Consider the following 27,803-nt stretch of genomic DNA (forward strand, 5'->3'; position numbering starts at 1 on the left):
CCAAAGAGATGGGTGAGATCCTTAAATGAATATTTCTCATCAGTGTTTGCTGCTGAGAAAGACATGGATATTAGGGAACTTGGGGAAAATAAATAGTGATGTCTTGAGGAGTGTACATATTACAGAGAAGGAGATGCTGGAAGTCCTAAAGCGCATCAAGGTAGATAAATCCCCGGGACCTGATGAAGTGTATCTCAGGACATTGTGGGAGGCTAGGGAGGAAACTGCGGGTCTCTTAGCAGAGGTATTTGAATCATCGACAGCCACGGGTGAGGTACCTGAAGATTGGAGGGTGGCAAATGTTGTGCCTTTGTTTAAGAAGGGCTGCAGTGAAAAGCCTGGGAACTAGAAGCCGGTGAGCCGGTGTAGTGGGTAAGTTGTTAGAAGATATTCTGAGAGACAGGATCTACAGGCATTTAGAGACGCAAGAACTGATTAGGGACAGTCAGAATGGCTTTGCCATTTATATTAATGGTTTTGATGGTTAGTAAATTTGCAGATGACACCAAGATTGGTGGCATAGTGGACATTGAAGAAGGTTATCTAGGATTGCAATGGGATCTTGATCAATTGGGCCAGTGGGTTGATGAATTATAGATGGGGCGGCACGGTAGTACAGTGGTTAGCACTGCTGCTTCACAGCTCCAGGGACCTGGGTTCGATTCCCGGCTTGGGTCACTGTCTGTGTGGAGTTTGCACATTCTCCTCGTGTCTGCATGGGTTTCCTCCGGGTGCTCCGGTTTCCTCCCACAGTCCAAAGATGTGCGGGTTAGGTTGATTGGCCATGCTAAAATTGTCCCTTAGTGTCCTGGGATGTGTAGATTAGAGGAATTAGTGGGTAAAATATGTAGGGATATGGGGGTAGGGCCTGGGTGGGATTGTGGTCGGTGCAGACTCGATGGGCCGAATGGCCTCTTTCTGTACTGTAGGGTTTCTATGACTTTCTTCTATGAGATGGAGTTTAATTTAGATAAATGCGAGGTGATGCAGTTTGGTAGATTGAACCAGGGCAGGATGTTGGGGAGAGTTGTCGAACAAAGCAATCTCGGGATGCAGGTACATAGCTCATTGAAAGTGGAGTCACAGGTGGACAGGGTGGTGAAGAAGACATTCGGTATGCTTGGTTTCATTGGTCAGAACATTGATTACAGGAGTTGGGACGTCTTGTTGAAGTTGTACAAGACATTAGTAAGGCTAATAACAGTGGACCGAGCACTGATCCCTGTGGCACACCGCTGGTTACAGGCCTTCAGTTTAAAAAATAACCCTCTACAACTACCTTCTTTCATCAAGCCAATTTTGTATCCAATTGGCTACCTTATCCTGGATCCTGTGAGATTTAACCTTATGCAACCTACCATGTGGTACCTTGTCAAAGGCCTTACTAAACTCCATGTTAACAACATCAACAGCCCTCATCTACTTGCTTGGTTACCCCTTCAAAAAACTCAATCAAATTTGTGAGACATGATTTTCTACTCACAAAGCCATTCTGACTGTCCCTAATCAGTTCTTGCGTCTCTAAATGCCTGTAGATCCTGCCTCTCAGAATATCTTCTAACAACTTACCCACTACACCGGCTCACCGGCTTCTAGTTCCCAGACTTTTCACTGCAGCCCTTCTTAAACAAAGGCACAACATTTGCTACCCTCCACTTGGAATACTGTCTTCAGTTCTGGTCAACCTATTATAGAAAGGATATTATTAAACTAGAAAGATGCAGAAAAGATTTACTAGGATGCTACCGGGACTTGATAGTTTGAGTTATAAGGAGAGGCTGGATAGACTGGGACATTTTTCCCTGGAACGTAGGAGGCTTAGGGGTCATCTTATAAAGGTCTATAAAATAATGAGGGGCATAGATCAGCTAGATAGTCAACATCTTTTCCCAAAGGTAGGGGAGTCTAAAACTAGAGGGCATAGGTTTAAGGTGAGAGGGAAGAGATACAAAAGAGTCCAGAGGGGCAATATTTTCACGCGGAGGGTGATGAGTGTCTGGAACGAGCTGCCAGAGGTAGTGGTAGTAGAGGCAGTACAATTTTGTCTTTTAAAAAGCATTTAGACAGTTACATGGGTAAGGTGGGTACAGAGGGATATGGGCCAAATGCGGGCAATTGGGACTAGCTTAGGGGTTAAAAGAAAAAGGACAGCATGGACAAGTTGGGCCGAAGGGCCTGTTTCCATGCTGTAAACCTCCATGAGTCCATGAGTCTAAGTATCAAGTTGTCCGAGTCGATGACAAGTTGACTTGGAGGAAACAGCATGTGGATGTGGTGCCCAAGGGACATAGCTCAGAAAATTAAAATCATTTACATCTCTCGAGATGTAATTGAGAATGCTGTCCCTTTTGGATGTCTTGCCTGGCACTGTTGTCTGAGGAAAGAGACTCTTTAAGAGTACAGAGATTACTGGGCCTGGCAGGAAATAGATCTTTCTTCACAAAATCTGCCCGAAGAATGTTCAAGATAGTAAAGTGTGTCATTAACAATGAAAATCTCAGTTTTACTGTTGGATGTTTCCAATCCCTCAGATAGAGGGCAATTTGGTTCTTAAACCCGTGTGTGTCCTCCTCTATGAGACCTTTTAGTGAGAGATTAATCTATGCATGACGGTCTGCACTCATGGTGGGACACATATTATTTTAATGCATTGGATAATTGTTGGTACATATTTTAAATTGAAGTTAGATCTCTATGATGGGGTAACTTTCATGATTCCCTAACTAAACTACAAAAAACCTTCTGCCCTTACTCAGTCTGTATCCCTCTATTTCCTCACTATCCATCTACCCATCCAGATGCCTCTTAAATGTTGCTAATGTGCCTGCTTCCACCACCTCCTCTGGCAGCGTCTTCCAGGCACCCACCACTCTCTGCGTGAAAAACTTGCCCCGCACATCTCCCTTAAAGTTTCCCCCTCTCACCTTGTACCTGTGCCTCCTTGTAATTGACTCTTCCAGCCAGGAAAAAAGCCTCTGACTATCCACCCTGTCTATGCCTCTCATAATTTTGTAGACCTCTATCAGGTTTCCCCTCAGCCTCCGTCTTTCCAGTGAAAACAATCCTAGTTTATTCAGCCTCTCTGGGCGGCATGGTGGTTCGGGTGACATGGTGGCACAGTGGTTAGCACTGGAGCCTCACAACGCCAGGGACCCAGGTTCAATTCCGGCCTCAGGTCACTGACTGTGTGGAGTTTGCACATTCTCCTCGTGTCTGCGTGGGTTTGCTCCGGGTGCTCCAGTTTCCTCCCACAGTCCAATGATGTGCGGGTTAGGCTGATTGGCCATGCCAAATAATTTCGGCGGATTAGCAGGGTAAATATGTGTGGTAAAGGGGATGGGGCCTGGGTGGGATTGCTGTCGGTGCAGGCTTGATGGGCCTTCTGTACTGTAGGAATTCTGTGATTTTATGATTCTTTCCTCATAGCCAAAGCCCTCAATATCAGGCAACATGCTGGTGAACCTTTTCCACACTCTCTCCAAAGCTTCCACATCCTTCTGATAGTGCGGTGACCAGAACTGCGCACAATACTCCAAATGTGGCCTAACCAAGTTTTATATGGCTGCAGTGTGATTTGCTAACTCCTGCTTTTGTTGTTTTTTAACATGCGAGCAACACACCTGAAATGAATTTCCATGTTGGTAATAAAGTGAAATTGAAAATTCAGATTGAAAATTGAGTGGTCTGTGTGCTTCATGATGCAATGAAGATAAAATAATTGAACTGAATATTGCACAAGAGATTGCTTTTGTTTGCTGATGGGAGGCCTGTTTCGCTGTCAGAAACAACACCTGTGACCTACTGTTGACCTGGAACAAAAGAATCATTAGCGAAACTGTGGGTCTTACCAGAAGGGACGTACGTTGGAGGAACAGTTTTTGTTTGCCTAAATTACAAAACCAATGTTATTTTGCAATTCTACCTTTTCTCATTGGCCAGGTAAATCAAGCATGGCTGATGGTTCCTCCCCTGACTTATAAATGTAGGAATTCAAAATCATTTAAAGGATTCTCCTTCTCTGTCTCTCTCTCTCTCTCTCTTCCTGCTGAAGAGTTCTATGATGAAGACTGGGCCAGCTACTTGCTTCCTCTTGTTATATTTCAGTGCTGTTTCGAGGGCCTTAACCCGGGAGTACTATTTTGGTATTAGGGAAGTCCAATGGAATTATGCTCCAAGTGGGAGAAATATAATAGCTGGGACGACCATCGATAAGGATGAGTGAGTATCCATATTTACAAATATCAAGACAGAAAGAAAGTCCGCAATTGCTTCAAATCTGAATTAGAGAAGATAAAGGCTCGGTGAAAATATTGGATGCTGGTCAGCATGTGATAGAGAAAGGCAGGCTAACAATTTGGGTTTGACAGAACGGTGGCACGGTGGTGCCTCACAGCGCCAGGGACCTGTGTTCAATTCCTGGCTTGGATCACTGTCTGTGTGGAGTTTGCACATTCTACCTGTCTGCGTGGGTTTCCTCCGGGTGCTCCGGTTTCCTCCCACATTCCAAAGATGTGCAGGTTAGGTGGATTGGCCATGCTTAATTGACCCTAGTGTCAAGGGATTAGTAGGGTAAATATGTGGGGTTATGGGGATAGGACCTGGGTGGGATTGTTGCTGGTGCAGGCTCGATGGGATGAATGGCCTCATTCTACACTATAGGGATTCTAAGGTTCTCTAAGTGTCTCTGGTTGATGAACTGATGACGCCTGGGTGGAATTTGTGTCAATGCAGGCTTGATGGGGTAAATGGCCTCCTTCTGCACTGTAGGGATTCAATGATTCTATGAACTGGGCATACGAGCCTGTAATCCGTCATCCTCTCCCAGTACTCTGTGATTTTATGCACTTGTAAATATTTTATTTGAATTCAGGAGTTTAGAAGAATGAGGAGTGATCTCATTGGGAGATTTAAAATTCTGAGAGGTTGACAGATCTGAGAGACTGGTTTCCCCTGGCTGGAGAGTCGAGAACGAAGGGACATAGTCTCGGTATAAAGAATTCATCCTTTCAGGCTGAGATAAGGAGACATTTCTTCACTCAGTGGCATTGGAATTTGTTTGGAATTCTCCACCCCAGCGAGTGGTGGATGTTCAATTGTTAATTGTGTTCCAGACTGAGGATTGATGGGTTTTGGAATCCTGAGAGAATCAAGGGAGACAGGGAAAGGTGGGATTGTGGAGTTCAGGTCAACTAGTATCTCATTGGATGGCAGAACAAGCACAATGGGCAAATGGCTGTCTTAAGTCTCTATCCTTCTCCAGCAGAAGAGGGCATAACCCTTTAAATGCCAAGAGCTAGCCTCTGTGTGTATCGTGTGTCACCTCCCCAATCAGCAAGACAAGCAGCGTAATTAAGTTCCATCTGGCAAAGATTTAATTGATAGTGTTTGTTTTCCATTGTTTGCTCATTTTGAAATGTTCAATTTGCTGTGCAGGACAGTGTGTTCTTTCCAGCTCAATTTAGTTATAGCTGTTAATAATTGATACTGGCAAAGCAAAAGAGCCTTAGTTAAGTGTGGGCAGAGGCGCTACTGTGGGCGGCACAGTGGCACAGTGGTTAGCATTGTTGCCTCACAGGACCAGGAAACTGGGTTCGATTCCGGCCCTGGGTGGCAGTGTGGAGTTTGCACGTTCTCCCCGTGTCTGTGTGGGTTTCCTCCGGGTGCTCCGGCTTCCTCCCACAGTACGAAGATGTGCATGTTAGGTGGATTGGCCATGCTAAATTGCCTCCTCGTGTCCAAAGGTGTGAGATGCTCTTTCGGAGAGTTGGTGCAGACTCGATGGACCAAATGTCTTCCTTCTGCACTGTAAAGATTCTATGATCCACTGCTGCCTCATGGTCTTGGTGCTAAAAGTTAGTGAAGCCAAGAACAAACTTGCAAGTTGTTGAAACATATAGACAGGGGTGTTATCAACAGGCTGGGTTAGATTGGCTTCCTGGAGTCCCAGTGGCTAAATGCAAAAGTGGAAAATGAGCCCAGTAGGTGTGTTACTGTTTTATCCCCAGTCTTTAAAGAGTCATTGGACCAGGCGATAAAACAGTTCTTGGGGATAAAACTGTTCCTCTAACACATGTCCATTCTGGTAGATTCCATATTTTTACTCACGAGTCTTTTCTTGCTCATAAATACGATGTTGTGGCCATTACGGAGATGTGGGTAGAACAAGGACAGGAATGGTTGTTGGACGTTCCGGGGTATAGATGTTTCAGTAAGTGTAGGGAAGCTGGTAAAAGAGGTGGCGGAGTAGCATTGTTAATCAAGGATAGTTTAACGGCTGCGGAAAGGCACTTCGAGGGGGATCTGCACACTGAGGTAATATGGGCTGAGGTTAGAAATAGGAAAGGAGCGGCCACGTTGTTAGGAGTTTACTATAGGCCCCCATAGAGATGTGGAGGAAGAAATTGCTAAGCAGATTATGGATATGTGTGGGGGTCACAGGGTAGTTGTCATGGGGGACTTTAACTTTCCAAATATTGATTGGAACCTTTGTAGGTCAAATAGTTCGGATGGGGCAGTTTTTGTGCAGTGTGTGCAGGAGGGTTTCCTGACACAATATGTGGATAGGCCGACAAGAGGTGAGGCCACATTGGATTTGGTACTGGGAAATGAACCGGGCCAAGTGTTAGATTTGGTTGTGGGAGAGCACTTTGGAGATAGTGACCACCATTCGGTGTCTTTTGTTATTGCAATGGAGAGGGATAGGGCCGTATGGCAGGGCAAGGTTTACAATTGGGGGAGAGGTAATTATGATGCGATTAGGCAAGAATTAGGGGGCATAAGTTGGGAACAGAAACTGTCAGGGAAAGGAACTAATGAAAAGTGGAACTTTTTCAAGGAACAAATACTGGGTGTCCTTGATAGGTATGTCCCTGTCAGGCAGGGAGGAAATGGCCAAGGGAGGGAACCATGGTTCACGAAAGAGGTGGAATGTCTTGTGAAAAGGAAGAGGGAAGCTTATGTAGGGATGAGGAAACAAGGTTCAGATGGCTCGATTGAGGGTTACAAGTTAGCAAGGAATGAGCTGAAAAAGGGGCTTAGGAGAGCTAGGAGGGGACATGAGAAGTCCTTGGCGGGTCGGATCAAGGAAAACCCCAAGGCTTTTTACTCTTATGTGAGGAATAAAAGAATGACCAGGGTGAGGTTAGGGCCGGTCAAGGACAGTAGTGGGAACTTGTGTATGGAGTCAGTAGAGATAGGCGAGGTGATGAATGAATACTTTTCTTCAGTGTTCACCAAGGAGAGGGGCCATGTTTTTGAGGAAGAGAAGGTGTTACAGGCTAATAGGCTGGAGGAAATAGATGTTCGGAGGGAGGATGTACTGGCCGTTTTGAATAAACTGAAGGTCGATAAGTCCCCTGGGCCTGATGAAATGTATCCTAGGATTCTTTGGGAGGCAAGGGATGAGATTGCAGAGCCTTTGGCTTTGATCTTTGGGTCCTCACTGTCCACGGGGATGGTGCCAGAGGACTGGAGAGTGGCGAATGTTGTTCCCCTGTTTAAGAAAGGGAATAGAAATGACCCTGGTAATTATAGACCGGTTAGTCTTACTTCGGTGGTTGGTAAATTGATGGAAAAGGTCCTTAGGGATAGGATTTACGACCATTTAGAAAGATGCGGATTAATCCGGGATAGTCAGCACGGATTCGTGAAGGGCAAGTCGTGCCTCACAAATTTGATTGAATTTTTTGAGGAGGTAACTAAGTGTGTTGATGAAGGTAGGGCAGTTGATGTCATATACATGGATTTTAGTAAGGCGTTTGATAAGGTCCCCCATGGTCGGCTTATGATGAAAGTAAGGAGGTGTGGGATAGACGGAAAGTTGGCCGATTGGATAGGTAACTGGCTATCTGATCGAAGACAGAGGGTGGTGGTGGATGGAAAATTTTCGGACTGGAGGCAGGTTGCTAGCAGAGTGCCACAGGGATCAGTGCTTGGTCCTCTGCTCTTTGTGATTTTTATTAATGACTTAGAGGAGGGGGCTCAAGGGTGGATCAGTAAATTTGCTGATGACACCAAGATTGGTGGAGTAGTGGATGAGGTGGAGGGCTGTTGTAGGCTGCAAAGAGACATAGATAGGATGCAAAGCTGGGCTGAAAAAGGCAAATGGAGTTTAACCCTGATAAATGTGAGGTGATTCATTTTGGTAGGACTAATTTAAATATGGGTTACAGGGTCAAAGGTAGGGTTCTGAAGACTGTGGAGGAACAGAGAGATCTTGGGGTCCATATCCACAGATCTCTAAAGGTTGCCACTCAAGTGGATAGAGCTGTGAAGAAGACCTATAGTGTGTTAGCTTTTATTAACAGGGGGTTGGAGTTTAAGAGCCGTGGGGTTATGCTGCAACTGTCCAGGACCTTGGTGAGACCACATTTGGAATATTGTGTGCAGTTCTGGTCACCTCACTCTAAGAAGGATGTGGAAGCGCTGGAAAGAGTGCAGAGGAGATTTACCAGGATGCTGCCTGGTTTGGAGGGTAGGTCTTATGAGGAAAGGTTGAGAGAGCTGGGGCTGTCCTCTCTGGAGCAGAGGAGGCTGAGGGGAGACTTAATAGAGGTTTATAAAATGATGAAGGGGATAGATAGAGTGAACGTTCAAAGACTATTTCCTCGGGTGGATGGAGCTATTACAAGGGGGCATAACAATAGGGTTCGTGGTGGGAGATATAGGAAGGATATCAGAGGTAGGTTCTTTATGCAGAGAGTGGTTGGGTGTGGAATGGACTGCCTGCAGTGATAGTGGAGTCAGACACTTTAGGAACATTTAAGCGGTTATTGGATAGGCACATGGAGCACACCAGGATGATAGGGAGTGGGATAGCTTGATCTTGGTTTCAGATAAAGCTCGGCACAACATCGTGGGCCGAAGGGCCTGTTCTGTGCTGTACTGTTCTATGTTCCAGGTTCTATGTTCTATGAATAGATGCTGGCCCAGTCAGCATCACCAATATCCTATGAAATATTTTTTTAGAAATAGGTCACCGGAGTTGTGTATCATTAACCCTCAAGTTGCTGAATAAACTTCCCACTGGCAAACAAGGTCATTCTCGTCTTCAATGTTTAACCCAATTATTTCAGTGTGGCAAAAAGTGGGAAGTGAAACTCCACAACGATGGATGCTGGAATCACGAGAGGTCTCTAAGATTATGAAATTGTTTGATTGAAAATATGCAAGTGAGATCAGAACTAATATAAGATAGTCACCAATAAATCCAAAATAGCAGAAATATATTTCCCCAGAGAGGAAGCTAGATGGACGCATGTTGGAGGATTGGCTAGTCGAATGTGTTGATGGGGTTAGAAGATGGATGCTCAGTGCATAAGCACCAGTGTGGAACTGTTGTGCCTGTTGGAGGGAATGAACAGTGACCTGTTCTAGGAAAGGTTAGCTATGGAAACAGATGTACCCCTTGGCGCAGGAAGAAGAGCGGCAGCCACAGCAGTTATAAAGGGGGTGCAGGAACAGAAAGCCCTGGGGGTTCACATACACAAATGTTTGAAGGTACTAAGTTAACAAGGCAGTTTAAAAGCAAGCACATGCTTTACAAATAGAGGTACAGAGCACCACAGGAATTTTAAAAAATTAATTTGTGGTACATGGGTGTTGCTGGCTGGCCAGCATTTATTGTCCATCCCAAGTTGTCCTTGAACTGAGTGGCTTGCCAGGCCACTTCAGTGAGTCAACCACATTGCTGTAGCTCTGGGGTCACATGCAGGCCAAACCAGGTAAGGACGGCAGATTTCCTTCCCTAAAGAACATTAGTGAACCAGATGGATTTTTCTGACAATCGACAATGGTTTCATTGTCATCAGTAGATTCTTAATTCCAGATTTTTATTGTATTGAATTCACATTGCATCATTTGACGTGGCGGCATTTGAACTCAGGTCTCCATAGCATTAGCTGAGTTTTTGGATTAATAGTCTTATCAATGGGGTCATCTTAATGTATTTTCAACATATTGAGATGCTCCTGTGTGCACTATTCCTCTGCAGTGTTGTGTGACCAGTGTTGCTTTGTGCAACTGGCAGACCTTAGTGATGCTACCAAAATTAATTTATTGTCTGTTATTAGGATGATAATTACATAATTATTTAGACCAATTAAAAATGTAAAAGCTGCCATGACCTTTTCGATAAACAGGAGAGGAGTTTCTCTCAGTCGTGTGGCAAACAGTTATTATGCAACCAATACCATCAAAATACAAGAGGTTTTTTATTCATTTGTGGGACATGGGTGTCTCTGGCTGGCCAGCATTTATTGCCCATATTGCCCATTTATTGCCCATTTTAACTATTCTCTACCTTTTATCACTTTATTGTCCTTCTTTATTTTTCTTCCCCCCATCTTTCCTCCTATTTTATCCCCCCTTTCCTTACCTTTTCTCCCCCTTTGCTTCCCCTTTCTCCCTTTTTCTCAATTTTACCTCTCTCCCATTCATTTCCCCTCCTCCCCCCACATCGTCATCTGTCACAGCTTACCCTCTGATTTCAGCTTCTCTGCTGCTTGGCCATTCATACCTTCAGAGACTATTTCCTCGGGTGGATGTAGCTGTTACTAGGGGGCATAACTATAGGGTTCATGGTGGGAGATATAGGAGGGATGTCCGAGGTAGGTTCTTTACTCAGAGAGTGGTTGGGGTGTGGAATGGACTGCGTGCTGTGATAGTGGAGTCAGACACTTTAGGAACTTTCAAGCGGTTATTGGATAGGCACATGGAGCACACCAGAATGATAGGGAGTGGGATAGCTTGATCTTGGTTTCGGATAAAGCTCGGCACAACATCGAGGGCCGAAGGGCCTGTACTGTGCTGTACTGTTCTATGTTCTATTTTCTCCATGAACTGCCATTAACATCTCTTAGCCTTTCCCCTTGTTTTTGTGGCTATGACTCATCTTTCATTCCCTCACCCTACAGAATAAGTATCTCCCACTTTGCCTTTTAGTTTTGACAAAGGGTCATCTGGACTTGAAACGTCAGCTCTTTTCTCTCCTTACAGATGCTACCAGACATGCTGAGATTTTCCAGCATTTTCTCTTTTGGTTTTAGATTCCAGCATCCGCAGTAATTTGCTTTTATCCATCAAAATACAGATTATTTAGAAATTTAGCACATTGCTGTTTGTAGGATCCTGTCTTAATTTCAAAAGAACTTTATCAGCTGTGGAGTGCTTTGGGACACGTTAACCCCACGAGAGACACTATATACTGCAAGTCCTTTCTTCTCCTGTGTCCATTAATGTTGGTTGTCTTTTACATTGTACAGGCATGCATCTGTGTTCCTGAAACGGGGTCCGACTCGGATAGGAAATGTGTATAAGAAAGCAGTGTATCTGGAGTATACAGATGGCAATTATACCAAGGAGATTGCAAAACCCAAATGGTTGGGACTTCTAGGACCAATTATAAAGGCTGAACAAGGTGATACCATCATCATTCACCTGAGGAATTTTGCTACCCGACCCTATTCACTTCATTCACATGGTGTCACCTACACAAAAGAAAATGAAGGTAACTTTTTTTCTTTCCTGATGTCTACTATTTTTTCCCTTTGTTCTTATTTAGACTGGGACGATATTCATTGGAATTTAGAAGAATGAGGGGAGATCTTATAGAAACATATAAGATTATGAAGGGAATAGATAAGGTAGAAGCAGGGAGGTTGTTTCTACTGGTGGGTGAAACGAGAACTTGGGGGCACGGCCTCAAAATAAGGGAGAGCGGATTTAGCACTGAGTTGAGGAGGAACTTCTTCACACAAAGGGTCGTGAATCTGTAGAATTCCCTGCCCACTGAAGCAGTTGAGGCTGCCTCGTTGAATGTAATTAAGGCAAAGATAGATAGATTTTGAACAGTGAAGGAATTAATGGTTATGGTGAGCAGGCGGGAAAGTGGAGCTGAGTCCACGAAAAGATCAGCCATGGTCTTATTGAATGGCGCAGCAAGCTCGAGGGGCCAAATGGCCTACTTGTGCTCCTAGTTCTTATGATCTTATGTCCCACTTCAAACCCCTGTATCTGATCTGTCGGAGGTTGAATCCTGCTCCTAGTTCTTATTTACCTATTGAGCGAAACAACGCTAGGTAATAACCAGCCACAAAGAGTTACACAAGATTTATCCACCGCACAGGGAATTTCTTTGCTTTTCCTTGCTATTATTTTGAAAGAATAACCATTATCGTGACTGCTGTGTAAAGAATAGTGAGCATTAACCCACAATCTGCCACCATCATTGGTGCAATACACCACAAACACAACTGACACGTATCTAACATCATTTCTCTTTCCGCAAAGCTACACAAGATCCAGTTTAGATCATTTATGTTGTCCAGTTTCAGGCCCTCCTATTAGCTTCATGTCTTCCTCACAGCATCAAATAGCCTGAACCAAAGCCAAGAACAAGATTCTCTCTAACTATGATCATGTTGCGCTTTCCTTCATCATTTCCCTTGAATTCTTCACAGGATCTCCCCTGGACTTGAGCATCCACATCAATATTCCTGCCCTCTCCTCCATTTTCCACCTCACCGCTCCCCCAAATGGAGTAGGCCACCTTATTCTCAACACTGGCTCACCTCCAAGAAAAATCCCACTCCTGCACTTGTGTGAGCAGTGCCACTATTCCAGAAGAGGACGGGAAACCAAGTCCCGGCATTTGGAGATGGACGTAAGAGATCCCATGGCACCATTTTGAAGAGCAGCAGGGATCTCCTGGCCAACATGTTTCCTTAACCAACATCACGAAAACAGCCTATAGAATCACAGAATCCCTACAGTGCAAAAGGAGACCACTCAGCCCATCCAGTCTGCACTGACCACAATCTCACCCAGGCCCTATCCCCATAACCCCATGCATTTATCCTAGCTAGTCCCCCTGACACTAAGGGACAATCAAGCATGGCCAATCCACCTGACCCGCACGTCTTTGGACTGGACTTAACTGGGTCATTTATCTCATTGCAGTTTGTGGGAGCTTGCTGTGCAAGATTAGCTGCTGTGCTCCCTACATTCTAACAGTGGCTGTACTTCAGAAGGAGTTCCCATGCCCTGGGACCTCTCCTCCATCGAATCCCATTGTCATTGTAGCAAACAAACTCATCTGAACACTTCCCCAGTGCTTCCAAACACCACAGCCCCCACTCACAGTACTCCCTCTCGCTATACGTTGTCCCTCAGTTCTCCTAGATTCCCTACATCCCTCACAAATTCACTCAAAAGATAAGTAAAAATAGAAAATGGAGTAGAATTTACCATTGATAGCAATAAAAAACACCATTTATAACTTGTTGATTTTGTTCCCTCTTTTACCCCCAGTTGTCAATCTTTGCACTGTCCTATATTATTGCCTTTAAGTTTTTCAATGCAAATAAATACTTATTTCATATTGGCACATTCTTGCAGGTATAAAAGGGATATTATTGCAACATAACAGGCAATCACTCCTGACCTTTGCTTTTCCAGGCGCGCTTTACCCAGATAACTCCACAGTCCGGGAGAAACAGGACGACAGTGTAAATCCGGGAACAAATTACACTTACAAGTGGGACCTCACGGAAGATCAAAGCCCAACTGACAATGATATCGACTGTTTGACAAGGATTTATCACTCGCATGTCGATGCACCCAGAGATGTTTCAGCTGGCCTTATTGGTCCATTGATCATTTGCAAGAAAGGTAATGATTGACTGAACTGCTCCAAGATGTTGGAGAGTAAGGCCAGAATTTTGCCATCCCGTTCGGGCGAGGCTCATAAAATCCCACCCGCGACCAACGGACAATCCTGTTCTGCGAATCCCGCCCACTCCAATTACGGAATCGGGGCAGGCGAGGCAGTAAAATCCCGGCATAGAATCATAGAATCCCTTTCAGTGTAGAAACAGGCCATTCAGCCCATCGATTCTGCACCTTCGCACTCCCATACAGCATCATTCCCAGACCCTATCCCTGTAACCCCAGGTATTTACCCTACTAATCCCTCTATTCTACACATCTTGGAACATTAAGGGGGCAAATTAACATGGCCAATCAACTTACCCGGCAGATGTTTGGAGTGTGGGAGGGAACTGGAGCACCCGAAGGAGACCCATGCAGACACGGCGAGAATGTGCAATCTCCATGCAGACAGTGACCCGAGGCCGGAATTGAACCCAGGGTCCTTGGTGTTGTGAGGCAGCTCACCAACAATCTGTCCTGGTCTCCCCATGCCGACACTATAGTTAAGAAAGCCCACCAATGCCTTTACTTTTTCAGAAGACTGAGAAAATTTGGCACATCAGCTATGACTTTCACCAACTTTTACAGATGCACCATTCTTTCTGGTTGTATCACACCTTGGTATGGTTCCTCCTCTGCCCAAGACCGCATGAAACTACAAAAGGTCGCGAATGTAGCCCAATCCATCACGCAAACTAGCCTCCCATCCATTGACTCTGTCTACACTTCCCGCTGTCTCGGCAAAGCAGCCGGCATAATTAAGGACCCCACGCATCCCGGACATTCTCTCTTCCACCTTCTTCCTTCGGGAAAAAGATATAAAAGTCTGAGGTCACGTACCAACCGACTCAAGAACAGCTTCTTCCCTGCTGTTGTCAGACTTTTGAATGGACTTACCATATATTAAATTGATCTTTCTCGACACCCAAGCTATGACTGTAACACTACAATCTGCACCCTCTCCTTTCCTTCTCTATGTACGGTATGCTTTGTCTGTATAGCACGCAAGAAACAATACTTTTCACTGTATGTTAATACATGTGACAATAATAAATCAAATCAAATCAAATCAAATCAGTGCTAGCCATTGTGCCACCGTGCCATCCCATCGTGCAGCTCATAGTGTGACATTGTAATGAAGAAACAGAGATGAAGACTGTGAGGAAGCCAAGTGTGTAAAAGCTGGCTGTTCTCTGCTATCTCCTGGTACAGGTGAGATACGTCAGAAACCTAACAGAGGTACCTTTTGAGTTGTGTCATCAAACAGGACACACCTCGGTTCAAGTGGAGTATAAACTCTGGCACTGGGTTGGTCAGGTCAAAGGATCTGTTCCTCTGCCATACATTCTGTGCAATTTTAGGTAATAGCTTAAATAACATTAGCTCCAAAATAAAATGGATGATAAGCATCCAGGACTACAATGACCATCTGAGGAAATAAAAGCAAAATACTGCGGATGCTGGAAAACTGAAATGAAAACAAAATGTGCTGGAAAAACTCAGCGGGTCTGGCAGCATCTGTGGAGAGAGAAACAGAGTTAATGACTTGAAATCAATCTTTCTTTCTAGTCTGGGCAATGTTGACTGATACCTTAAAGTCTACCATAGAAATCCCCAACTTCACTGATACAGCAAGAACATTGAAGCCTTCTTTATTAGCTTGCAAGGGATTCAGGAGCACTGAAAAAGTTCTAATCCCCTCAACCTGGGGGATGTCCGTTGCTTCCTGAAGTTTGGTAGGCAGCTCTTCCAATTTGATGCAATGGGAATGAAATGACTTTAACAAGGTCCATGAGGTAGACCTGTTAGAATGTGAGCTTCCTGATTGGGTCAGTTAATGCTCTCCAATCTGGGAGCCCTGCAGAGTTATTTAATGTGGAGTATAGAATCTATAGAATTGCAACAGTGCGGATATGGGCCATTCGGCCCATCGAGTCTGCACCAACCACAATCCCACCCAGCCCCCACTCTCATAACCCCCCCATATTTACCCTGCTCATCCCCCTGACACTAGGGTCAATTTAGCATGGCCAATCAACCTAACCTGCACATCCTTGGACTGTGGGAGGAAACCGGAGCACCTGGAAGAAAGCCATGCAGACATAGGAGAATATGCAAACTCCACACAGACAGTGGCCTGAGGCTGGAATTGAACCTGGGTCCCTGGCGCTGTGAGGCAACAGTGCTAACCACTGTGCCACCATGCCGCCCTATCCAGGCTACTGGCATTCAGGGTGTATACTCTGTACTAGGAGATCTTTTACTCTGAGGTCATTTATTGAACCTGCCTCATTACCCATTACCAGATCCAAGACTGTTCCCTGGATCCATGACATATTGCTCCAGGAAAATATCCCTAGTGTGCTCTATGAATTTATTGTCATAGCTACTTTTCCAGCTTGATGAACCGAATCAACATGAAGGTTAAAGTCTCCCATAGTTATTGCTCTTTTTTTTATATGCTTCTATTATTTGTTGATTTATGCCCTTTCCTACAGTCTGGCTACTGATTGGGGGTCTATACACGACTACCAATTAGTTCTTGTCCCTTCTGCTTTTTACCTCGACCCAAATGGACTCTACATCATCCCGAGGCGAGATTGTCTCTCTCTCTCTTATTAACAATGCTACCCCACCATCTCTTCCTTCGTTCCTGTCTTTCCAAAAGGTCAAATCTGCTTTAATATTAAGTTTCCAGCTTGGATCTCCCTGTCTCTGTAATGGCTATGTGATCATACCAACTTACCTTGATTTGCGCTGTCTGTTCATCTACATTATTCCGAATGCTTCGTGCATTAAGATACAAAGCCTTTTTTAGGTTTGCCCTTCTGTGATTTTTAATCATTCTAACTTCCCTTTGTGCTGTGGCCCTGTTTACCTCTCACCTTTGATTACCCTGTCTACTGTGTTTGCCTTTTATTGGTCTTTCTTTGATGTTGCAATGCTCTTTCATAGTGCACTTTCTAACATGGCAGCAGCTATGTAAAGTATTGAAACAGCATGAGGAAAGGGAGGAAGTGGTTGGAAACTATCAATGAAAAGGGTAAATGGCTATAGTATGTTTTGTGCCTCTAATTTAATTAAATGTTCAAATGCTAGGCTCGTTACAGCTCAGAAGGAGACTATTCAATCCATTGGGCAGGACTTCCAGACTGGAAATTTCCACCCAAGGTCAACAGAGATTTCCATTGTCGGACCTTCGCCCATTCCAATTCTGTAGCGGGTGAGGTGGTAGAGTTCTGGCCATTGAGTCTAATAGAATCATAGAATCTACTGTGCAGAAGGAGGCCATTCGGCTCATCGAGTCTGCACCAACAACAATCCCACCCAGGTCCTATCCCCGTAACCCCACATATTTACCCTGCTAATCCCCCTGACACTAAGGGGCAATTTTACCATGTCCAATCAACCTAACTCGCACATCTTTGGACTGTGGGAGGAAACTGGAGCACCCGGGGAAAACCCACGCAGACACGGGGAGAACGTGCAGACTCCACACAGACAGTGACCCAAGCCAGGAATCAAACCCTGGTCCCTGGTGCTGTGAGGCAGCAGTGCTAACCACTAATAGATGGAGAGAGTTCCAATTAAACACTATAGAAAGTACTTGAGCTATGCAAATTGAACACTCCCACTCTAACACTGATGTCTATCCTCAAGCATTCTCAGCTCTGAAGCAGAAGTTGAGTATTGAATTTCCATTGCAGGCTTGATAACGTATTCGCGGCTAACTGTTCTGTGCAGCACAAAGCGAGTGTAGCATTGCTAGTGGTGTTATCTTTCAGGTAAGGCAATAAAGTGAGGCCATATCTTTGTGTATAGTTCATAGATTCCATGGCATTGCGCAACGAAGATTAGGACATTTGTCTAGTTTCCTATTCCTCATTCGGCATCACCATAAGAAGATTATTTGATCATCCCAGCATTCTGGGACTTGCTTGGGCACAAATTGGCCATTGTGTCTGTCTGCACAACAATGGATTCAAAATTAATTCATTGGCTGTAAAGTGAAATATGATTAATAGATGCAAGATCTTATGTCCTTAAACTTTAAATATTTCTATGGTGCGCGTTGCCCTTTGGTCTTTCCCATTTTACCCACCAAACATCTGGTTAGCTCAATGGCAACTTGTAAAAACATTGCTGAATTACTTGATTCTTTCCACTTGATTTGTAGGTGTTTTAACTGGCAAGACAAAGCAGTGCAAGGAGATAAATGAGGAGTTTGCCCTAATGTTCTTCGTGCTCGATGAAAACTTCAGCTGGTACCTGGATGAGAATATTCAAACTTATTGCACTAACCCGAGTAAAGTGGATCAAGAAGATGAGGATTTTATGGAAAGTAACAAAATGCACTGTAAGATACCATTTGTAATCTGCTTCATTGCCACAGAACCCTGCAACTCCTGTTGTCTATTGCACAAATTCCTGTATGATCCTGGATAAAAGCAAATTACTGTTGGATGCTGGGATCTAAAACCAAAAGAGAAAATGCTGGAAAATCTCAGCAGGTCTGGCAGCATCTATAAGGAGAGAAAAGAGCTGACATTTCGAGTCCAGACGACCTTTTGACAAATGAGGTGGAGGGGTGGCGGTGTGGGGGAGTTGGAGGGGGAGGGGGTGCGGGTTGTGGAGTTGGGGGAGAGTTGGGGGGTGGGGGCTGTTGGGGGTGGGGACTTGGGGGTGAATTGGGGAGTTGGGGGTGTGGGGGTGTTTGGGGGGTAGGGGGTGTTGGGGGGTGTTGGGAGGGTGGGGGGGGTGTTGGGAGGGTGGGGGGTTTGGGGAGTTGGGGGAGAGTTGGGGCGGTGGGAGTTGGTGGGGGATGGGGATGTTGGGGAGGTGGGGATGTTGGGGGGGGGTGGGGAGTTGGGGGAGATTTGGGGAGTTGGGGGAGTGTAGGGATGGGGATTTTGGGGAGTGGGCAGTTGGGGGAGAGTTGGGGAGTTGAGGCGGTGGGAGGTGGTGGAGGGTGGGGATGTTGGGGAGGTGGGGATGTTGGCGGGGTGAGGAGTTGGGGAGATTTGGAGAGTTGGGGAGTTGAGGGGGTGGAGATTTTGGGGCGTGGGGTGTTGGGGGAGAGTTGGGGGGGTGGGGGGGTGGGGAGTCGGGGAGATTTGGAGAGTTGGGGAGTTGAGGGGGTGGAGATTGTGGTGCATGGGGTGTTGGGGGAGAGTTGGGGGGGTGGGGGGGTGGGGAGTTGGGGGAGAGTTGGGGAGTTGGGGAGTGGGAGGCGTTGCGGGGGTGGGAGTGGGGGAGTTGGTGGGGTGGGAGGGTTGGGGGGGTGCGTGGTGTTGTGGGAGTAGGGGTGGGGAGTTGGGGGAGAGTTGGAGTGTTGGGGGGTGAGAGGTGTTGGGGGGATGGAGTGTTGGGTGGGTGGGGGGGTGGGAGGTGTTGGGGGAATGGGGGAGTTGGGCAGTTGATGGTGGCGAAAGTTTGAGAAGGAACCAAACTTAATGCTAAAAATGGGCCGATGTTAAAATCAATATTTTGTAAAAGCTTCACTCTGTTTCTATTTTTCAGCCATTAATGGATATGTCTACGGAAACCTGCCCGACATTTCCATGTTCACTGGTGACAAAGTGGTCTGGTATCTGTTTGGGATGGGAAATGAGGTGGATATCCACTCTGTTTATTTCCATGGGCAGATTCTGATCGATCGGCATCACCATGTCGATACCATCAGCCTCTTTCCTGCCACGTTTGTCACGGCTCTGATGGTGCCCAACAATCCAGGAACATGGCTGCTCAGCTGTCAAGTCAATGACCACATGGAAGGTTTGAAAGTTTTTCCTCTCCTTCGCAACAGCTTCATTTTTACGGATACATTTTTCTGTGTTTATTCACTTGGAGAATCTCAGCACTGGGTCATCATTTTCTCCTGCCTTTTCCTGTTTGACGCTGTCCTCTTCCGAGTTAAAATTAAATGTAGTCAAACACGTGGCCCAGATGATCACTGATGAAGACTCAGCACTAACTGGTGATCTCAGGGAAAGCTGCCCACAAGAGATTTAATGAGTTCTGTGCCAAAGCTTTCACTTTTTGCCAGCTTGACATGCTGTCTGGTCTACTCTTGCTCCAATGTTTGGTTTTCTTGTGAGCCACTTACTGGGGGAAAGTCGCTGAGCTGGTCTCCTGTTGCTGTCCTTGTTATTTTCATCTTCTCCAATGTGGGTGGCTAGTGTCATGTGAAAGAGCCCTACCTCACCTTTGCAATGGGGTTTGGGGAACACATACCTATCGGATAGAAGTAACCAGCAGTATGCAGAGTCAGCATTTCCAGTCTCCGCTCTCTCAAGGGCTTCTGGAGTGAGGTCTGAGTCCAACACTTTTCTCTCAAGGCCACAGAGCCCAATGCTTACTCCATCTGAATGTGCACACCCAACATCCCAGCATGTTGAGGCTATATTTTTAGTCAAGCCTTGCTGAGGCTGTTTAGCACAGGGTTCAAACCTTCACCTCCTAGTCCAGATGTGGAGTGTACCTATTAAGCTAAAGACTCACCATTCTGATGCGGTACTTGATAATAAACCATGGTTATTTTTATGGTCACAGCTGGAATGCAAGCCTTGTTTAAAGTTGTAGACTACGAGAAGAAAACCAAAAAGGTCACCAGTAAAGGACATGAAAGACACTATTACATTGCTGCCGAGGAAGTCATCTGGGACTACGGGCCATCTGGTTTGGACCAATTCACAGCAAAGCCTTTAAGCTATCGACATGGGTATGTCTCACTGAGCCATTGTGTATGTATGCACATGTAAAAAACATAGAAACCTAAAAACTAGAAGCAGGAGTAGGCCATTCGGCCCTTCGAGCCTGCTCCGCCATTCATTTTGATCATGGCTGATCATCAAATTCAGTATCTTGTTCCCTCGCCTTCCCCATATCCCTTGATCCCTTTAGCCCCAAGAGCTAAATCCAATTTCTTCTTGGAATCAGACAATGTTTTGGCTTCAACTACTTTGTGTGGTAGTGAATTCCACACACTCACCACACTCTGGATGAAGAAATTTCTCCACACATAGTAAGGCCAAGAGAAAAGGCCAGAGAAAGGAACTGCAGACAGATTTCCATCCCTGCATTATGATTGTGGTTAAAGGCATTTGGATATCTTGGAGATGATGAGCCCTGTGCTCCCTGGGGAAGAACCCAAGGTGGGCCTCAGGTCTCAGAGTGTGGTAGGCTGGGTCATTAAAAGTGCAGAGCCATCTGCTCGCAGTTCTTTACTTGGGAAACAGATCTGGAAATGAAAATTGGCTTGTGTCGCCCGATGGTCTTCCCCCACTTGAAAACTGAATAGTCACTTGGTAGTGCTATTCAGTGCTATTTAGTGCTACCAAAAAAGAGGCATTTTCTGTTGAAATTTCTCATCTTGCACTCATCAGAACATCTGCAAGAATACAATGTGCAGGAACTCAAAAAAACTATGCTGTATGAATACAGTATAATGAATGTGAAGTCAGGAGAGTGATGGAATATTCCCCACTTGTCTGGATGGGTGCAGCTCCAACAGCACCCAAGAAACTTGACACCATCCAGGACAAAGGAGCCCCGCTTGATTGGCACCAGATCCACAAACTTCCATTCCCTCCACCTCCGACGCTCAGTAGCAGCAGTGTGTACGATCTACAAGATGCACTGCAGCAATTCACCAAAGATCCTTAGACAGCACCTTCCAAACCCACGGCCACTTCCATCTAAAAGGGCAAGTGCAGCAGATACATGGGAACACCACCACCTGCAAGTTCCTCTTCAAGTCACTCACCATCCTGATTTGGAAATACATCGCCGTTCCTTCATAGTCGCTGGGTCAAAATCCTGGAACTCCCCCCCCTAACGGCATTGTGGGTCAACCCACAGCACGTGGACTGCAGCGATTCAAGAAGGCAGCTCACCACCACTCAATTCAAGGGCAACTAGGGATGGGCAATAAATGCTGGCCAGCCAGCGACACCCATGTCCCACGAATGAATAAAATAAAACAATGATTCGTACAGTATAAATTTGTTGATTTCCTGTACATTGTATTCTACAAATGTCCTGATTAATGCAAGATGAAAAGTTTGGACCAAAATCAGTCTTTTCTTTTTCAATAACTTGAATTAATTTACAAAGAACAAAGAAAATTACAGCACAGGAAAGGCCCTTCGGCCCTCCAAGCTTGCACCGACCATGCTGCCCGACTGAACTAAAGCCCCCTACCCTTCCGGGGACCATATCCCTCTATTCCCCTCCTATTCCTGTATTTGTCCAGACGCCCCTTGAGAGGAAGTTTTGGGGAGCATGATTTCCTGTTTGCTGCTCCATGGTCAGGATATTAGGATTTCAATGCAGGCAGAATAGAGACAGGGTGGGGAGGGAGAGGAAAAGCAATTCCCACTTTCAGTTATAAATGGCATTTATTCAGATCTTTGTGGAGACCAGTGCTTATATTCTTAAAATCCAAAAACCCAGATATTTAGTAAAGGAATGATGTCACAAGGTTCACGGTATAAATCAAATGAATTTAATGACATCAAAATCAAAGAATATGAATACTAATATCTACATTATCTTTTATTTTATTCATTCATGGGATGTGGGTGTTGCAGGCTGGGCCAGCATTTATTGCCCATCCCTAATTGCCCTTGAATTGAGTGTCTTGCTCGGCCATTTCAGAGGGCAGTTCTAAGTCAAACACATTGCTGTGGCTCTGGAGTCACATGTTGGCCAGACCAGGTAAGGATGGTAGTTTTCCTTCCCTAAAGGACGTTAGTGAACCAGATGGGCTTTTACGACATTCGACAATGGCTTCATGGTCACCATTAGACTTTTAATTCCAGAGTCTTACTGAATTCAAATTTCACCATTTGCCGTGATGGGATTTGGACCCTTGACCCCAGAACATTGTTCTGGCTTTCTGGTCCAGTAACAGTACCACGATGCCACCACCTCCCCTTAAATAGCCAATTACTTGAAAGAAAAGTACAATGAACGCAGATGTGTAGAGTTTAAACCAAGCTTTTCAACTCAAATTTCCTTCTACACCCCTTCGTCTTTCACCCCCAGCAAACTCAAGTCAGATATCTATCCAAAATTGGAAGATTCATCCATTGGTCTGAGCACTGTTTCAAAGATTAGTATAAGGGCTAGGACTTTTTTGACCTTCCATTTATCTCTGACAAGATTTTCCTTTCAAATCTACTCCAACTGTTCCATGGTTGTGGACTCCCCGTTTAACACAGACACAGCTGCCATCTTAAGCATAGACGGTCCACAACTGTCTTTAATCTTTAACACTGGAGTCTTGCATTCCAAAATCTCTTCTCTCACTCTCTCTCTCTCTCCCCCTGTCTTCTCAGCATGGCTTTCCCAGAAATCAAATTCACTCTAGAAGTCCTTCAGTTAACCAGCGCTCAGGATTTCAACTGATCTTCTTCTTGAAAGAAATGTCCTCTCCAGCCAGAATGTGCTAAACTAAACTCAAATTGTTTGAACGTAGAAGCACATCCAGGGGCTTAATCAGGGACTTAACTTCAGGTTGACCATATATTTACTGTTGTTTATCTCCTGGGCAGATTGGTCACATGATCGGTTGCTGAAAGTAAAACTGTTTTTTGGTCAGAACTCTTCCAGAGAAACCTAGTTCTTAATGGACCACCAAAACATGAGGTGGGATTCTCACGCCAGCAGGATTCTCCCGTCCTGCTGCAGTAAATGGAGATTTGACTGAGCGCCAAATTTTCCATCCTCTCTGGCAGCGGCAATGGGGCGTGAATGGCCAGAGAATTCCAGCCATGGTTTTTGTTTTTCCCCCAAAAGCACAATGGCCATCACAAATGATACTATTTGCTGGCAAAATTTACACAGCAGCGCTGTATTAATGGTATTTCCTGTCTTTACTCCGAGGGTCCTAAGGAAGGTTTTTCCAATTTTGTAGAGACCCCAGGGTAATGCTCTGGGACCCGGGTTCAAATCCCACCACGGCAGATGGTGAAATTTGAATTCAATAAAAAACTGGAATTAAAAGTCTAATAAGTATGAAACCATTGTCTATTGGATGGCACGGTGGCACAGTGGTTAGCACTGCTGCCTCACAGCGCCAGGGTCCAGGGTTCAATTCCGGCCTCGGGTCACTGTCTGTGTGGAGTTTGCACATTCTCCCCGTGACTGTGTGACTTTCCTCTGAGTGCTCTGGTTTTCTCCTACAGTCCAAAGATGTGTGGGTTAGGTTGATTGGCCATGCTAAATTGCCCCTTCATGTAGGGGGATTAGCAGGGTAAAAACGTGGGGTTACGGGGATAGGGCCTGGGTGGGATTATTGTTGGTGCAGGCTCGATGGGCTGAATGGTCTCCTTCTGTACTGTAGGAATTTTGTGATTCTGTGATTGTTGTAAAAATTCATCTGGTTCACTAATGTCCTTCAGGGAAGGAAATCTGTTGTCCTTACTTGGTCTGGCCTACACATGACTCCAGATCCATAGCAATGTGGCTGACTCTTAAATGCCCTCAGGAATCGTGTAATGACTTGAGGCCATTGAGGTGGCCTATTGGAGTATGAACTCCCTGATTAAGGAGCCAATTGATGGGTCAATCAGGGAGTCTTTGCCTTGTACTTAACGGGGAATGTCAGTTCCTCTGACACCCCTGGAGATAGACTGCTGACTGCGAGCACTCTGTGTACTGCTGTTAGAGTTTGTAAGTAAAGAGAATTTGATGAAGGGCCTCCGAAGGCTTATTACAGATAGGCAATGAATGCTCGTCCAGCCAGCGACACCCACATCCCATGTACAAATACAAAAACACAATCCACTTCCCCGAGGGACTGATGACCTCAGATGTTGCCAGGCTTTTCATTTAGAGGATGGAAATCGATCCGTCAGAAAGGAGCGTGGGGTGAAGAACGACATTCATTAAGCAATGTAACTAATTGCCGTATGCTCTTGTACCTGCAGAGATGCTGTGGTGTTTTTTGAAAAAGGAGAGAAAAGAATTGGAGGAAAATACAAAAAGGCTGTTTACAGAGAGTACACCGATGACACTTTTAAAAAACAGAAAATTAGGACACCAGAAGAGCTGCATCTTGGAATACTCGGTAAAGAATGAACATGGAGATTTCAGAAACTGTTTTAGTTTTATCTTCCATTGTGAAAAGTGATGGATTTTATCATCCAATCTTTTATTTTTCTTGTACGTGTGGACGAGGAGGAAATGGGGTAGTTCTTGACTTTATGTGACAGGATAGAGACAGCCAATAGCAATGTGGCAGCTTTTTCTACATCTCGTCTTGATTCTTATCAATACTGAAGTCAACGCAAATCAAAGTAGGTAAAGTTTTGTTTATTAGTGTCACAAGTAGGCTTACATTAACACTGCAATGAAGCTACTGTGAAAATCCCCTACTCGCCACACTCCGGTGCCTGTTCGGTGACACCGAGGGAGAATTTAGCACGGCCAATGCACCCTAACCAGCACGTCCTTCGGACTGTGGGAGGAAACCGGAGCACCTGAAGGAAACCCACGCAGACATGGGGAGAGCGTGCAGACTCCGCACAGAGAGAATTGAACCACGGATCCTGGAGCTGTGAGGCTGCAGTGCTAACCAAAGTTTCTGTGAAAATGCTGGAAATGTTCAGCAGGTCAGACTGCTTCTGTGGAGTGGGAAAAACAGGGTTAATGTTTCAGGCTGATGACTTCCGTCAATTCATACAGAACGGTAGTGTTACAGTTAGTACTCACACATAGGAATCTAGCATTAGCCCTTACCTCAAACCACTTGGAAATTCCTTTTGGAAATGATCAAAGTAGTGCAGAAGGAGGCCATTCAGTCCATCGAGTCTACACCAAAAACAATCCCACCCAGGCCCTATCCCCGTAACCCCACATATTTACCCTGCTAATCCCTCTAACCTACACATCCCGGAACACTAATGGCACCTAACCAGCACATCTTTGGACTGTGGGAGGAAACCAAAGCACCCGGAGAAAACCCACGCAGACACGGGGAGAACGTGTAGACAGTGACCCAAGCCGGGAATCGAACACAGGTCCCTGGAGCTGTGAGGCAGCAGTGCTCACCACCGTGCCGCTTTGTTGTTTTAAATGTTTTGGCTTTTACCTGGGTTTCAAGAAAAGAAAAGTCAATCAGATTCAGGCTGACATTTAAACCATCCAGGATGGCGCAGTGCAGGAAACTTTAAATGGGAACTTAAACCCAACTCTGATTTCGAAGTTTCACTGGGCGAGAGAATGAGCTGGATTGTAGTCTATTTATGAATTAGTTTGTTGAAAATAAAAGAGACGCAGCATCAAAAGCAAAGCAAAGCAGAGTCATCAGGTGTATAGAAACACAGAGGGACCTAGGTGTGCAAGTCCACAAATCCTTGAAGGTGGCAACACAGGTGGAGAAGGTGGTGAAGAAGGCATATGGTATGCTTGCCTTTATAGGACGGGGTATAGAGTATAAAAGCTGGAGTCTGATGATGCAGCTGTATAGAACGCTGGTTAGGCCACATTTGGAGTACTGCGTCCAGTTCTGGTCGCCGCACTACCAGAAGGACGTGGAGGCGTTAGAGAGAGTGCAGAGAAGGTTTACCAGGATGTTGCCTGGTATGGAGGTTCTTAGCTATGAGGAGAGATTGGGTAAACTGGGGTTGTTCTCCCTGGAAAGACGGAGAATGAGGGGAGATCTAATAGAGGTGTACAGGATTATGAAGGGGATAGATAGGGTGAACGGTGGGAAGCTTTTTCCCAGATCAGAAGTGACGTTCACGAGGGGTCACGGGCTCAAGGTGAGAGGGGCAAAGTATAACTCAGATATTAGAGGGATGTTTTTTACACAGAGGGTGGTGGGGGCCTGGAATGCGCTGCCAAGTAGGGTGGTGGAGGCAGGCACGCTGACATCGTTTAAGACTTACCTGGACAGTCACATGAGCAGCCTGGGAATGGAGGGATACAAACGATTGGTCTAGTTGGACCAAGGAGCGGCACAGGCTTGGAGGGCCGAAGGGCCTGTTTCCTGTGCTGTACTGTTCTTTGTTCTTTGTTCTTATTTGCTCACTGCCATTGATTGGGGTTTCAGTCTCTTGTGTGAAAAAAAGCAGAATTTCATTGAAACCTCCTCAAGGTCTTTTCCCCAGGGCAGGGGAGTCCAAAACTAGAAGGCATAGGTTCAAGGTGAGGGGGGAGAAACTTGAAGGGGACCTGAGGGGCACACAGAGGGTGGTTCACTTATGGAGTGAGCTGCCAGAAGAGGTGGCAGAGGAGGATACAATTACAACATTTAAAAGACATTTGGACAGGTACATTGATAGGAAAGGTTTAGAGGGATAGGGGCCAAATGCAGGCAAATGGGACTAGTTCAGTTTAGGAATCCTGGTCAGCATGGGTGAGATGGCCCGAAGGGCCTGTTTCCCTGCTGTATATCTCATAGAATCATAGAATCCCTACAGTGCAGAAGGAGGCCATTCGACCCATCGAGTCCGCACTGACCACAATTCCACCTAGGCCCTACCCCCATAACCCTTTGCATTTACCCTAGCTCGTCCCCCTGACACAAAGAGGCAATTTATCATGGCCAATCCACCTAACCCGCACACCTTTGGACTGTGGGAGGAAACCGGAGCACCCGGAGGAAACCCACACGAGAAGAACGTCCGCACAGACAGTGACCCGAGGCCGGAATTGAACCCGGGTCTCTGACGCTGTGAGGCAGCAGTGCTAACCACTAGACTCCTCACGTTCTCAGTTAGCTGCTGTGTTAAGTTAGTGAGGTACTTGCACTCAGCTGTTTTATCATGTTGTCTGCACAAAGAAAATGCTGACTGTGACTTCGTTTCTGTCTGTAGGACCCATCATTAAAGCAGAAGTTGGAGATAGGATCAAGGTGACATTCTGGAACAATGCGAGCCAAACATACAGCATGCAACCTCACGGAGTCTCCTATGGGAAAGACAGCGAGGGAGCCAATTATCAAACTAACACAACAGGTAATTCAGCCTGAAAACATTCACCTGTCAATATGATTTGACGCGTTTCGATAATAGGGACATTACCACGTGTATAACCGTGTCACGGGGAAGTGGGCAAGTGTGGTGTTTAAACATAAGCAAATAGAA

The 27,803-nt window shown here is 45.6% G+C and overlaps 1 protein-coding gene across 1 annotated transcript in view; it reads left to right on the forward strand.

Moving 5' to 3' along the window:
- The first annotated feature begins 4,001 nt into the window (after positions 1-4,001).
- Positions 4,002-27,803, forward strand: part of cp (ceruloplasmin) — a 55,603-nt gene continuing 31,801 nt past the window's right edge. The window contains exons 1-8 of the mRNA XM_078205372.1: positions 4,002-4,218; positions 11,262-11,506; positions 13,456-13,668; positions 17,885-18,064; positions 19,228-19,482; positions 20,260-20,428; positions 24,642-24,781; positions 27,534-27,674. Coding sequence (XP_078061498.1) covers positions 4,058-4,218; positions 11,262-11,506; positions 13,456-13,668; positions 17,885-18,064; positions 19,228-19,482; positions 20,260-20,428; positions 24,642-24,781; positions 27,534-27,674 — 1,504 coding nt within the window. The 5' untranslated portion in view covers positions 4,002-4,057. The remainder of the gene's footprint in view (positions 4,219-11,261; positions 11,507-13,455; positions 13,669-17,884; positions 18,065-19,227; positions 19,483-20,259; positions 20,429-24,641; positions 24,782-27,533; positions 27,675-27,803) is intronic.

This window comes from Mustelus asterias, chromosome 3 (genome assembly GCF_964213995.1).
Source record: "Mustelus asterias chromosome 3, sMusAst1.hap1.1, whole genome shotgun sequence".
NCBI classification, from domain to species: domain Eukaryota; kingdom Metazoa; phylum Chordata; class Chondrichthyes; order Carcharhiniformes; family Triakidae; genus Mustelus; species Mustelus asterias.